The sequence below is a fragment of the Antrostomus carolinensis genome, unplaced genomic scaffold, assembly GCF_000700745.2.
Source record: "Antrostomus carolinensis isolate BGI_N321 unplaced genomic scaffold, ASM70074v2 scaffold564, whole genome shotgun sequence".
NCBI classification, from domain to species: Eukaryota; Metazoa; Chordata; class Aves; order Caprimulgiformes; family Caprimulgidae; genus Antrostomus; species Antrostomus carolinensis.
This window is the reverse complement of record NW_010308528.1, coordinates 8622-21459: the sequence shown is the minus strand read 5'-3', so window position 1 is coordinate 21459 and position 12838 is coordinate 8622. Positions and strand designations below refer to the sequence as shown.

Genomic DNA, 12838 nt, shown 5'->3' with positions numbered 1-12838 from the left:
GTACCAGCCCCTGAGGGACACCACTCATCACCGGTCAGAGTGGTTGTACATCAGGGAATGCCCGTTTTGCTTTTATGTTTTGGTTGCTTTTTCCCTAGGAGAGCTGTGTTAGCTCCAGAATTTATGTGCTCGGTGCAGAAGTTGCTCTGTGAGGTTCTTTGGGTTGTGTGAGAAGTCAAATTTGCTTATTTTAATAATGATTTTTAGCCAGTTTGGAACATCTAGTAGGTTGAGCACCTCTCTTGTTTATTTTCAGTAGATACAAGAGAAAGATCTGGGAAGCAGATCCTGTCAGTGCTCAGTGAATTTGTAGGAAAATCCAGGAAAAAAGTGTTGGAGCCCAGAGTGTTTTCAATAATTCAATTAGAAGTGTTGGTTCAGTTAGCACAGAGTGTGATAAAGCTGCAGCACATCCCATCATCAGACTGGAATATTGCCACTTCAAATAACCTTTGTGCATCTCTTGGAAGCGTGTCTCCTCACATGCCTTTAAGCTCTTTAAGCCTTTAAGCTTTTTTTTAGTCTTTTTTTAGAAATGTAACCAACTTATTAATGCATGTACTACAACTTTGGAATGTTTCTTTGGGTCTGACACCTTGTTTTGATTTGCTGATGATGGAGAATTAAAATAAATATTCCTAATGGTTTTAGAGTTTGGGTTTATCCTTTTTTTTTTTCTCTTTTTTTTTTTTTAATTTGAAAATGTGTTTATTTTGCGCAGCTTTCTGTTTAGTATAATGGCATTAATGTTGAGCAATCTCGTTGATCTCAAGTGAAGTATCTTTTCCAAAGAGTACAGGGAATAATGCTGGGAATTAAGTAGCCTAAGAGCTAAAAATCTACAGTTCACTTGTGAGTCATTGCCCTAAAATGAGCATAGTATTAGAATAGAGTGGAGTGGAGTGGAGTGGAGTGGAGTGGAGTGGAGTGGAGTGGAGTGGAGTGGAGTGGAGAAGAGAAGAGAAGAGAAGAGAAGAGAAGAGAAGAGAAGAGAAGAGAAGAGAAGAGAAGAGAAGAGAAGAGAAGAGAAGAGAAGAGAAGAGAAGAGAAGAGAAGAGAAGAGAAGAGAAGAGAAGAGAAGACAAGAGAAGAGAAGAGAAGAGAAGAGAAGAGAAGAGAAGAGAAGAGAAGAGAAGAGAAGAGAAGAGAAGAGAAGATTCAGCAACCTTTACACATCACTGATGGATTTGGATATAAAGACCTGTACAAGAGCAAAAGAACTTATTGTGTGATAGCAGAGACTTAGAGATGGCATTTATTATTAAAAAAAAAGAAGATGGTTTAATTGCCAGAGCCGTGTTTATGAGCAGTAAAGACTAAGAAAGCAAGAATAACATTTGGGAGTGTTGCTTTGGGTCTCCAGGAATGACAGCTGAGGAGACACCAAAGATGTCTACACCATTCTGACCTCTCAGTGGAAACCATACCTTGTGCCACGCTGCACTGTGGTGTGCTATGCTGTGTTACTACTACTATACTTACTATATATACTTGTTACTCAGCGTGTATCTAAACCTGCAGCAGTAGAAGGTGAAGCTGGAATGGAATAAAATGCACATTTTAAAACCAGGAACTTATTTCTGCAGATACACAGCTCCCCCCCCCTGCCCCCCCCTACCTTTTACTGGTGCTGGTCAGGGCATTTTTTCCCAATGTGAAGACTGAGTAATTTCTAATTCTTTGTCTCCTTGCAGGTCAAGCCGGTTACTCACAGTAGAATCACTGCGTCAGCGCGGTTTCGAAAGCCGCTCCAGGAGCCCTACACTATTTTGTAAGGAGGATTTTCAGTCAGTGAAGTGCCATTTCAGGTGGCTGGGTGGTGGTAGCGGTCGTAGTGTCTTCATTTCAGATGGGTTTCGTTTAAAATGATCCTCCAAATTATTTTACTTTGCTTTGTTTCAGCCTGATTGCTAACGGGGACCTGATTAGCCCTGTAGTGCGCCTCCTCATTCCCAGGAAAACACTGAGTCACTGGGATCATGTTCTGGAAATGGCTACAGGAAAAGTTACCCTCAGAAGTGGAGCTGTTCACAGGTATCAGGAAGCTGAACATTTGCAAGATACATTTGATACGTGTAGATATGTTTTTAAAACTCTATAGGTAGATAAAATGGATCATTCCCGCTCCATGGGAAATTCCACTGTAAGAAAGTGAAAATACATCAAAAAGCCACAAAATAGAAATACGTTGACTCCAGGTAACCTTCAGGTTTCATTTGAACTGCTTTCCTCACTACAGGAGAGACATGGAGCTGCTGGGGAGGGTCCAGAGAAGGACAAGGAAGCTGGGGAAGGGTCTGGAGAACACGTCTTACGAGGAGCAGCTGAGAGAACTGGGGTTGTTGAGCCTGCAGAAAAGGAGGCTGAGGGGAGACCTTCTGGCTCTGTCCAAGGCCCTGAAAGGAGGGGGGAGGGAGGTGGGGGTGGGTCTGTTCAACCAAGGAACAAGGGACAGGACAAGAGGAAATGGCCTCAAGTTGCACCAGGGGCAGTTGAGATGGGATCTGAGGAAAAACTTCTTCACCCAAAGGTCAGTCAAGCACTGGAAAAGGCTGCCCAGGGAGGTGGTGGAGTCACCTTCCCTGGTGGGATTGAACAGGCGGGCAGACGAGGTGCTCAGGGACATGGGTTAGAGGTGGAATTGGCAGTGTTGGGTTTGTGGTTGGACTTGGTGATCTTAAAGGTCTTTTCCAACCACTATAATCCTAAGATTTTATGATTCTATTCTATTTGAATTAAGAAAAACCTTAATTTGTTTCAGCTGTTATTTCTTGATTAAATATTTTGTTAGCAGGACTGTAATAATACCAAAATAATGCAATATATTTAATATTAATAATTAAGTTACAAGTGAGAATAAAACAAATGAGCACAGTAAAGTTCGTGACTATGTTTGGAATTTACAATAAGAGATGCAATCCATGATACCTTTTAATTTTGATAGTTCTTTAAATTAATTGGAGCAAACAATTTCAAGGAAAATATTATGGATTCTTTGGTTTTTGGACACCTGTGCTATGGGTACAATGTGCTTTATTCAGTCAGCTCAGCCTCCTCGTAAGAGCCAAGGCCAAAGTTGTAGTTGGGAATTTGCCAGTCCCAGTATCTCAGCTGGTCTGAGTTATTGTGTTATCCCAGGAATTGGAAGTGACCACTTGGATAGGCAAGTTTCAGTCCCTTAAGGCTTTTACAGTGTAAAATAAACTCTCTAAAATAGGATTTGATAGTTGCTGCAAGTTTTAGAGCCCAGTGCTGTATGCAGTTTCCATGGGAGACGTTGTGGTGTGAGCAGGCTGCCAAGGTGTGCGCCGGCAAATTCCTGACATTCCAGTGTTGCCCCATGCAGAGCACATTCCAGAAATCTGTTCCTCAGGTGGGAAAGGGCCTTGTCTGGGAAAATCATTCTTCACAGCTTACGCAATGGCTGAGGCTAAGCTTGCAAAATCTGTCTTAAATCCATGAAGATAAAATAGTCTTTCAGTTCCGATTGCCCAGAGCTGATGCAGACGATAAAAGATGAAGGTACTGCTGGAGAGAGTCCAGCACAGAGCCACCAAGATGATGAAGGGAGTGGAGCATCTCCCTGCTGAGGAAAGGCTGAGGGAGCTGGGGCTCTTTAGCTTGGAGAAGAGGAGACTGAGGGGTGACCTCATTAATGTTTATCAATATGTAAAGGGCGAATGTCAGGAGGATGGAGCCAGGCTCTTCTCAGTGATGCCCAATGGTAGGACAAGGGGCAATGGGTGTGAGCTGGAACACAGGAGGTTCCACTTAAACTTGAGAAGAAACTTCTTTCCAGTGAGGGTGCCAGAGCCCTGGGACAGGCTGCCCAGGGAGGGTGTGGAGTCTCCTTCTCTGGAGACATTCAAGACCCGCCTGGACACCTTCCTGTGTGATCTCATTTAGGTTCCTGCTCTGGCAGGGGGATTGGACTGGATGATCTTTCGAGGGCCCTTCCAATCCCCAACATCCTGTGATTCTGTGAAGCTAACACTACCTGTTGACTCATTAGCTCTCCTGTAATTCTTCCTCTCAGCCCTGCATTTCTTTGCTCCTGTTATCTGGCTGTTTAGCTCTTTTACTTGCAGTAAAGCCACACGTGTGTTGCAGCTTTCTGGATCTGATTCTCAGCCAGTGAAACTCAGAAGTGAGCAGAGTAACAGTTTCTGACGTACTAATTCTTTTTAGCAATTTAAAAACCTTTCACAATTTATTCTCATTACTTGGTATCACTTCTTGGTGAAACTGGATGATGTACCTGAAAGCATAAATTATTCCGTACATAGCTGGGATTGCTTTTGAGAAGTTCCCTTTAGTGCTCAGTTTTAATCCTTTAAAAAATAAAGAGAATGTACATGACATTTTGAATTATTTAATGTTTTCCTTTTTTCTGGTTTTCTATTAACTCAGTTTTCATTTTCTTTTCCTTAAAATGCTAGGAATACATATTAAATACGTTAGTAAAGTGATCATTGTTCTTTAATAAGTTACCCATTAATTGCTGGGGTTTACTGAAGCCGTGTTAGCATTAGGGGAGGTCCTGTAAGACCACTGATGCTGGGAAGATATAATTTCTCATTAAAGAAGGGTAAGTGGAATTACAAGGACTTGCATTATGTATATGGCAGTTTATCTTTTCCATGTTATTAAAAGACACACAAAGCTGACAAGTCTTACACTGTTTCACAAGTGGCTTTAAAAAAAATCATTGATAATCCCCATCAGAGTAGGGAGGTAAGTAAGAAATATGAGAGAGGAGATAATGAGAAAGAAGCTTTTCTGCTTGCCAGATTGAGCATGGGGATGGGGTACAGCAACCTGATGGGCAAGTACCTGGTGAGTCAGGAATTTGGGGACGTTGGTCCTGCAAGTTGTGTCTTTGTTGTTGGATTCAGGAGGGAAAATGGAATTCCACTGGCATCCCACAGGAAAAGCCCTAGGTCATCCCCCAGTGACCAGAAGAAGTGACCACAAGGATATCTTGGTTGCATACTACTAGTCAGTGATCAGTTATGTTTCATTCCATTATTGTGGTTATTATTTTCAGGGTGAAAAACACAACTAGAGGCTGCTAGATAATCCGTAACATTTTGGGGACTTAATATTAAGCAAACAAGTTTACGCATTAAATATAATATTAAAACACAAGCAAGGTGAAGGATCAGGAACAAGAACCCACAGTCATGTTTGTCTGTACCCCTGTATACCTGCAGCACCATATAGAATCATAGAATGGTTAGGATTGGAAGGGACCTTAAAGATCATCTAGTTCTAACCCCCCTGCCGTGATATATTGATATATTTATATATATTTTTATATAAATATATCCAACAGTTCTTAAACTGTGGTACATTGGTTTGCTTTTTTTCCCCTCCTGAGTTCCCCAAAGCAAAATGTAGTCTAGTAAAATCCAGTGAGAGTAATTCAGAAATAGGCTTCTTGCTGATTTTTAGATTGCTTGTTTAATTTTCATTGTTTGCGTGTAACTGATGTCTGCATCGTAGTGAAACATAAATTGTTCTTTGAATTGTTGGAATTCCTGTGAAGTTTTTGTGCTGAAAAGTAAATATGAGTATTACAGAAGGGGTGCTTCAGAGTTAGCATTCCTCTTCCCAAGGAAGCAGCTATGTGATCAAGGTTTTAAAAAGCTGCAATTTCACCTTCTTTGCACTTAGAAACCCAAGGTACTTCCATAGGGCAGGATCCACATAGAAAATCAAAGTATTTTCATGAGGGGGAATATAAGAGAGACATGGACACAATGGAGCAAGTGCAGCAAAGGGCCATGAAGATGAAGGGCTTGACAATACCTGTCCCATGGGGAGGGCTGAGAGAGCTGGGACTCTACAGCCTGGAGAAGAGAAGGCTCAGAGAGATCTTGTTCACATGTACAAATAGCTGAAGGGAGGGTGCAAAGAGGACGGAGCCGGGCTCTTCTCAGTGGTGCTCAGTGACAGAACAAGAGGCAATGGACACAAACTGAAATACAGGAAATTCCACTTGAACTGGAGGAAAAAAAAACCCAAACCCCAAATATTTTTACTGTAAGTAAAAAACAGGTTGCCCAGAGAAGTTGTGGAGTCTCCATCCTTGCAGTTACTCAAAACACAACCTTGGCTGGTTGCTCCTGCTCTGCACAGGGCAGTTGGACTAGGCAGTCTCCAGAGAAGGTGTCCAGCATCAGCTATTCTGTGATTCCTGGTTCTACAAGCTGCATTTTTTTTCCTGTGTTTATTCAAGGTTGTGTCACCATGTGTATGAATTAAAGAAGCAGTTTTTTCTCTATTAAACTGAAAAGTTTTGCACTTTATAAGTCAGGGGTGTTCTCAAGGCAGACTGTTGATATTCTTCATAAAAGGTTAATTGGATAGGTGTATATATAATTTTATATCTCCTTACATTGTGTTGAACTTTATGAATAATACATATAGCAGCTCCTCTGGAAGGCTTTGGGAAAGGCATTTCACGTGGCCATTCAACAAGACTTAAATGCAAAACTGTTAATGTTGACTTTTTAGTTAAATATAAATATTGTTGAGTTTTGAAATCTGCTTCGTGGGGAAGAGCTTATTTGTTCTTGAATGTTTCCTCCTTCCTCATTGTTTTGACCATCCTTAATGAAAATCACAAACTTGACAATAAAGTTTGTCAAGTTAATTCTTAATTATTTCTATGCTATTAAAGATAGCATAGAAATAATGTGTTGACCGTTCCTCTTTCCCCCCAGGACCCTAGTGCATTTATTCCATCTGTACAAACAGAAATTATTGTGGTAAAGATCTACCTGGTGTAATAGACATATTAATTATTGGTATTGTGGGTGCTAAGACACACAACTTCTTGCTATAATGTGTTATTGTATTTCCTGCTACTTCCAGCCTTACCCCACCAGGTACAGCCATGTTCCAACCTTCTCATCTATAGAATAGAACAATATACATGCAATTATTATCAACTTGGTCTGTGTTAGGTGGACAGGTCCTGGGTTATCAGTCATGGGACCATGAATGCCCTTGTCCTTCCCAGATTACTCCCACAGCACAGATGGGAGGTGGAACTTGATGTGACAGGGGCTGGGAACTCATGGACTAGAACCTTTCCAAAGTATCAGGGGAAAGGCATTAAAGACCTTCTAAATATAAAGTAATTAATTTCATTTTAGAAATTATGAATATTTATTCTGTCTTCAGATTAAATGCTCATAATATAGAACTTCATAGTGCTTCATACTTCATTAGTTTTATATAAACTGTGATTTAGGTTGTTGTTTTGCTCTGTCTTTCCTTGTCTTTTGTTTTTTATGTAGTGACTGATCATTGTACGGCATCCTCTGTACTTTATTTGGTTTATATCTGGAAATTCAGTATGATTTAGTGAGTTTAGGTTAACGTAGTGTTCAACACACTTAATCCACCTAACTGAATGTGAAGGTTTATTATATTCAGCACGTTCATATTTTTCAGGCTTTACACTTTAGATGGAAAACTTGTTCAGAATGGGTCAGACTTGGAGAACGGTCAAATTTATGTTGCAGTGGGCAGAGAAAAGTTTAAGAAGTTGCCGTATGGTAATCTGCTGTTTACCAAATCTACAGTGAGAAGGCCACAGGGGTAAGTTCTGTCGGTGTGTGCTTGTGTGTGTGTCAATTTGCTTACAAAGTACCACCAGGAAAGTACAAAGTCATCATTCCAAGAAGGAGGGAGAGAGGGATGGAGGGATGGATGAGTTCGTATGGATGCAAAACTTCACTGACAACTTCTGAGAAAGCTGAGATGACAAAAACAGAAGAGCAGATGGAAATTCAGAAGAGTGTTTCACCTTATCACAAAATTAATGTCAGAGAAAGGATTACAATGGCTTGGGTTAATTTGCTCTTTTTTTGGGATACAGATGTGTACAGCTGAGGGAGATTAGATGCCGCTACACCAGCCTTGATCTACTCTTGCTTGATAATGTTTTGTGGAATATGTACTCCCTTAAGAATACTTTATGTCTGGGTCTGTTTCTGGTAGGCTAGAATTATCACATAGTAGAGTCCTAAACCAGGTTTCTGTAAGGAGAAACTTTTTTTTTTTAATTATCTTTGGAAAAGATGAAAATTGGGAACCATTTCAGTGAAATAAATGGAAAGAATTTGTCCCACAAACTGGTGTCATTTAGAGAATTTGTCCCATATTCTGCATAAAAACTGGGGTGTAATTGATTTTTTTTTTTTTTAGTAAGCAACTGTGAACAATTTGAGTAACTTAAAAGTATTTTGGGAAACAGCATTTGCAACAAATAGATTTAAGGACAGTGAAAAGCTGTGTTGATCAATTGATGTAAGGAGAATTTTGTTGAAATTGCTGGAACTTTCCATTATAATAGTTGTCAGGATCTTTCACGTAGCAATTCACTGAATACTGCTCTGCAAATTTTCAGTACACAAAGTATGCATTGTGGGGAAATGTAATACATCTGTTTGAATAAGTTAATGATTATGTGTTTGAATATAGTCTAGCGAACAGAAATGAGTGATTCTTAGTAAAAACATGCAATGAATAAACCAATTTACTCTGTTGACATAGCCCAGTTGGGGTTATCTGACTCGGTTATAGATAGTGACAGTGTCCACAATTCTGAGACATGGCTTATTTCTGCAGTTCCAAAGCCTCTGGGCGACCTCCAGTTCCGGGATCTCGAAAGTCTAAAGACAGTGTAAGTATCAAGTGCCATAATAAAGTCTGTTTCTAATTAATCCTGGCTGATGTCCTTTGGGTTTTAATTAAATCTGAAGAGAAAAAGAAATCCACAGCCACCTGGTGGTGTGCTTATTAAAGCTTGATGAATCTGTACCTGTTTGCAGCGTCAATTAGACAAAAGAAATCTGAGAAACACTATTGCAAAAATGGCAGCTTTATTTTTTTGTAAAACCTTCCATAACAAAGATCAAGTGCTGCCTTGAGGTCTTTCCCATAAACCTCGTCAGCTACCTTTGTGGATTTGTTTATTTATTTATTGAAATTATACACCTAAATGAAAAGCACAGACCCTTTTACAACATGTTGTGCAGAAAAGGGTGTTTCTGCATGCTGAGTCTGAATAAGGCCCCGTGACAGTTCCCTCTCTGATGTGTTTTGTCCTAGCTCACCATTAAATGCAGAGCTTGAGCCTCCACTGCTTTGTATCCTGTAGAGCTATTTATATGTGAACAAAATGAGTCGACTGTGGATTTAAAACGGTGCCAAGGCAGAATATAAGTGTGTGTTTGCACCCATTCTGTACCAGTGCAGTTTACCCCACAAGCTCAAGACAGCAGAGTCAGACTCACAGTACTTCATTAGAATGTTTGGTGGTTGATCATGTCCATTCACTGTTTACAAAACAAAAAAGCCCCGGGGCTACTAAACAAAACAAGCAATAAAATATACAAGTCTCTGTTCTATTCTGTTGAAATTCAATAGAAGATAAAACCTCAGTAAAGAACATCCTTTCAGGTGGTGTCTGTTTTGAAAATGTGAGCTTTGTAATGCTAATATTCTTAAAAATAACTCATTGACAGTTTTAACTTGCTTCCTCTACTATTATTTAACAGCTTTTACAGAAAATTATTTGATATTCACTTTCATTCCATTGGGATTGTAACAACAGACCAGTGCTGGAATATTTGACACGCTGACAAGAAGTGTCAAAGCTTAGGGAGGCAGGAATGTGTACTACTGCTCTTGAGTATCTAATGCAACACTTGAACTGGTATAGATCATGCAATTGTCTGCTTCAATTTGATATCTGCACTTTTTTACTATGATTACTTGGGAGTAACAGTCTTCAGTTTGAATCAGAAGAGGCTGAAATATTGCCATGCCCTTGTTTCTCTTTATACAGAAAGGGTAAGTGGTAGATTTGATGGCATTGGTAGATAAATGGTAGATTAGATGGTATTTAAGTACGATATTTTAGACAGAACTGGTTTCTACTGATTATGTGAAAACTAGAAGAATCACATAAAAAAATGTAGTAAAGTATGCAGGATTTTTTTAAAACAGAATGAAGAGTCACATAAAAATGTAATAACATATGCAGGATTTTGTTCAGGACTTATTTTTATGGACAATTTTAATTTGATATAGGTATCACCTTTTAACTTTAGCAGTGAGGTGAAAAGAATTGTCTATGATCATTGTAAAATGAAAGGCCTTTCTGGTGGGCAGGTTCTAAACTGGCAGGACTTGTTCATGCAGCTGCACTAAGCGAAACAATGAAGTAGAATATATTGGTCTCCGTGGTTTAGCTGTGATAAGATGAACGGTTCCCGATTCTGATAAGGTTTTCTGACCTCTCTGCTAGAGTGTTTTGATGACAGGCAACGATGAGCCTGTTCAGCTGGTAGTTTTTGCACAGCCTAGTACAATATAAACAGCACCCTAATGGGCTGCTACACACAGTTCAGGTGTTTATGATGTTGCTTGTGAACAGATTTAGACTGAAGAAAAATGTGTGCAAATAAGTAAATCTCTGGCTGGTACACCCAGGATCATATGTACATCAAAGCTGTAAAAATAAGGATGAGGTTTCTGGTTCTGTTTCTAGATACATCACAAAGCAAGCAGAGGAACTGGCTGATGTCCTTGGAGGTGATTCCGAGGTGATGTGTTGGCAGACACCTTTCTAAGTGTCCACTTGGCAGTCAGTGCTACTGACACACAAACACCATCATCTTCTTCCAGCTGCTTTTGACATTTAGAAGATTAATGCCCATGTCTCATTTACACACACAATGAATTATTGAAAAGTTCTGTATGTTAACAACGTGTGACTTTCCACAAGTATGCATAGATGTGATACAGCTGTATATCATCTGCATGCATTTATAGATTCACCTGGCCATTCTTTTCATCAAATGAAACATTATTTCCTGATAATAAATGTCTTGTTTTCTTCTGGGAGTTGTTGAGGGTCATTTCATCAGTCAGATTGTATAGTAAGTTGACTAGATAGTTGCACTTTTCTGGATAGTTTAAGATATTGCCTAACTGTACTGATTGTAAATTAATATGCTTCTTTAACACCTGATACTAATCCTTAGTATTAAAAGGTTGAAATAATATTGAAGTTTAAAAAAATAAACTTTGTCTTATTCATCAGTGATAATTACATTACGTGTCTTTTCAGGGAAATGATCGTCAATCTAAATCTACTGTTGGATCCAGTGACCTGGGAGAAAACAGTTCATCTCCCCAGCCTCCTGAAAGGAAAGAGAAAAAAACACAGAATCCAGAGGATCCTGTGTCCAGAGACTTTTCTGACAGCTCTACAGAAGTAAAACAGACAGGAAGAGTAACAGCTTCCACAGGACTCCTTCAGGATAATGGTGGGTGCTGATAAACGCTGTCGTAGGGATGCCTGATCTTCAGTTAAAGCAGTGGAGCAGTGGAGTAATGCGCTTGTGTAGTTGTTGATTTGCCTGTTTAATCTGGCTGACTGAATTTACAAACGTTCTTTCTGCTTGGGAAATGGACTTCTGCATAACTGGTACCTTCCTGACTCTCTTTACATACCACAGGAGGCTGTATATGATATTTAGTATACCTTGGAAGTTAAACTAATGTGGTCCTACCTTTATGTTTTTGATAAAAGCATAAGACAGACAGTGTCCCAGGTTGGCCAGAGAAGCTGTGGCTGCTCCTCCCTGGAAGTGTTGAAGGCCAGGTTGGATGAGGCTTTGAGCAACCTGGTCTAGTGGAAGGTGTCCCTGCTGATGGCAGGGGGGTTGGGACTGGATGACCTTTAAGGTCCCTCCCAACCCAAACCATTCTATGATTCTATAACAGAAAACATATTTTGACCCTTTTCCCACTGTTCTGCCCTGCAAAAAAGTGAAGAAAAGGAGCTGGTGTGCTGAAAGGACCCCTCGCTGTCCCCGAGGATCCCTGGGTAGCTGCCTGGTTCTGTATAACGAAAGGACGAGACCCTGGAGGAATAACACCAACACAAACTCCAGTTAGCCAAGAGCTGCTGAGACTGATCATACAGCAGAGCTGCTGGAAGTACTTTCAGAATTCCTGCCCCCCTGTGCTGTGGCAGCGATTTAGAAATTTAGTCATAAACATCCTCTTTGAGAAATAGCTTTTCTTGTCTTATGATGTGACATCCCCTCTTCCCTCATTGTTATTTTTAATGGCTAGAAGGCTGTCCTCTCACTGCAGATATTGCTGACATGCTGGGATGGCTATTTTTCCTCATTAGTAATAGTTCCAAATGTCATTAATACAGGCCAATTAATATCTGTCAGGAGAAATAAATTATGCTTTCCATAGCATTTGACACTTCTCACTGCTGTTTAAGTGTTAGTAATTAAGTGTGCAATAACAAATTGTGGTCTAAAACTTGAGTAGATGTCATCCAACAGCACAGTTTTGTAATTCTTCCTGTTTGCCTAGAATCATGAGTTGTAAACTCACTTAAGAGTCAGGAGCAGGTTTTTAAATCTGAGTTTGAAAAGAATGTAATGTGAAATGTAATCTTTTGTACTAGAATTGTCTGTTCAAGAGTAAGCTTGTTGAATTTCAGGTTTGTTTTAATCTTGATTCAAACACCATTCTCTCCTTTTGCTGGTAAGTGGACATAATTTTAGCCAACCCTTTTTCAATCAAGTTTTTTTAATATTTATTGTATATTTAGTGAAAATGACTGGACACATTTGTCCTTTATAACTCATGAAATGACTGAGTATATTCTTCTCATTGAAATCACCATGGCTTATCCACACTTTTTACAGATTTAAGTGGTGTTTGCTAAAAACATATGAGGGAGAGGCTACCAAAGCTGAGCTCTCAGAAGGGGCCTTGCATGCTTGAC

The 12838-nt window shown here is 39.8% G+C and overlaps 1 protein-coding gene across 1 annotated transcript; it reads left to right on the top strand.

Annotated features, from left to right (window-relative positions):
- Positions 1–1694: 1694 nt before the first annotated feature.
- Positions 1695–11351, top strand: LOC104518809 (doublecortin domain-containing protein 2; the record flags this gene model as incomplete). The annotated part of the gene is made up of 5 exons (XM_010165776.1): positions 1695–1771; positions 1903–2034; positions 7465–7611; positions 8644–8698; positions 11153–11351. Coding segments are annotated over 5 exons (610 nt in total), but the record flags the coding sequence as incomplete, so codon positions are not given.
- Positions 11352–12838: the final 1487 nt, after the last annotated feature.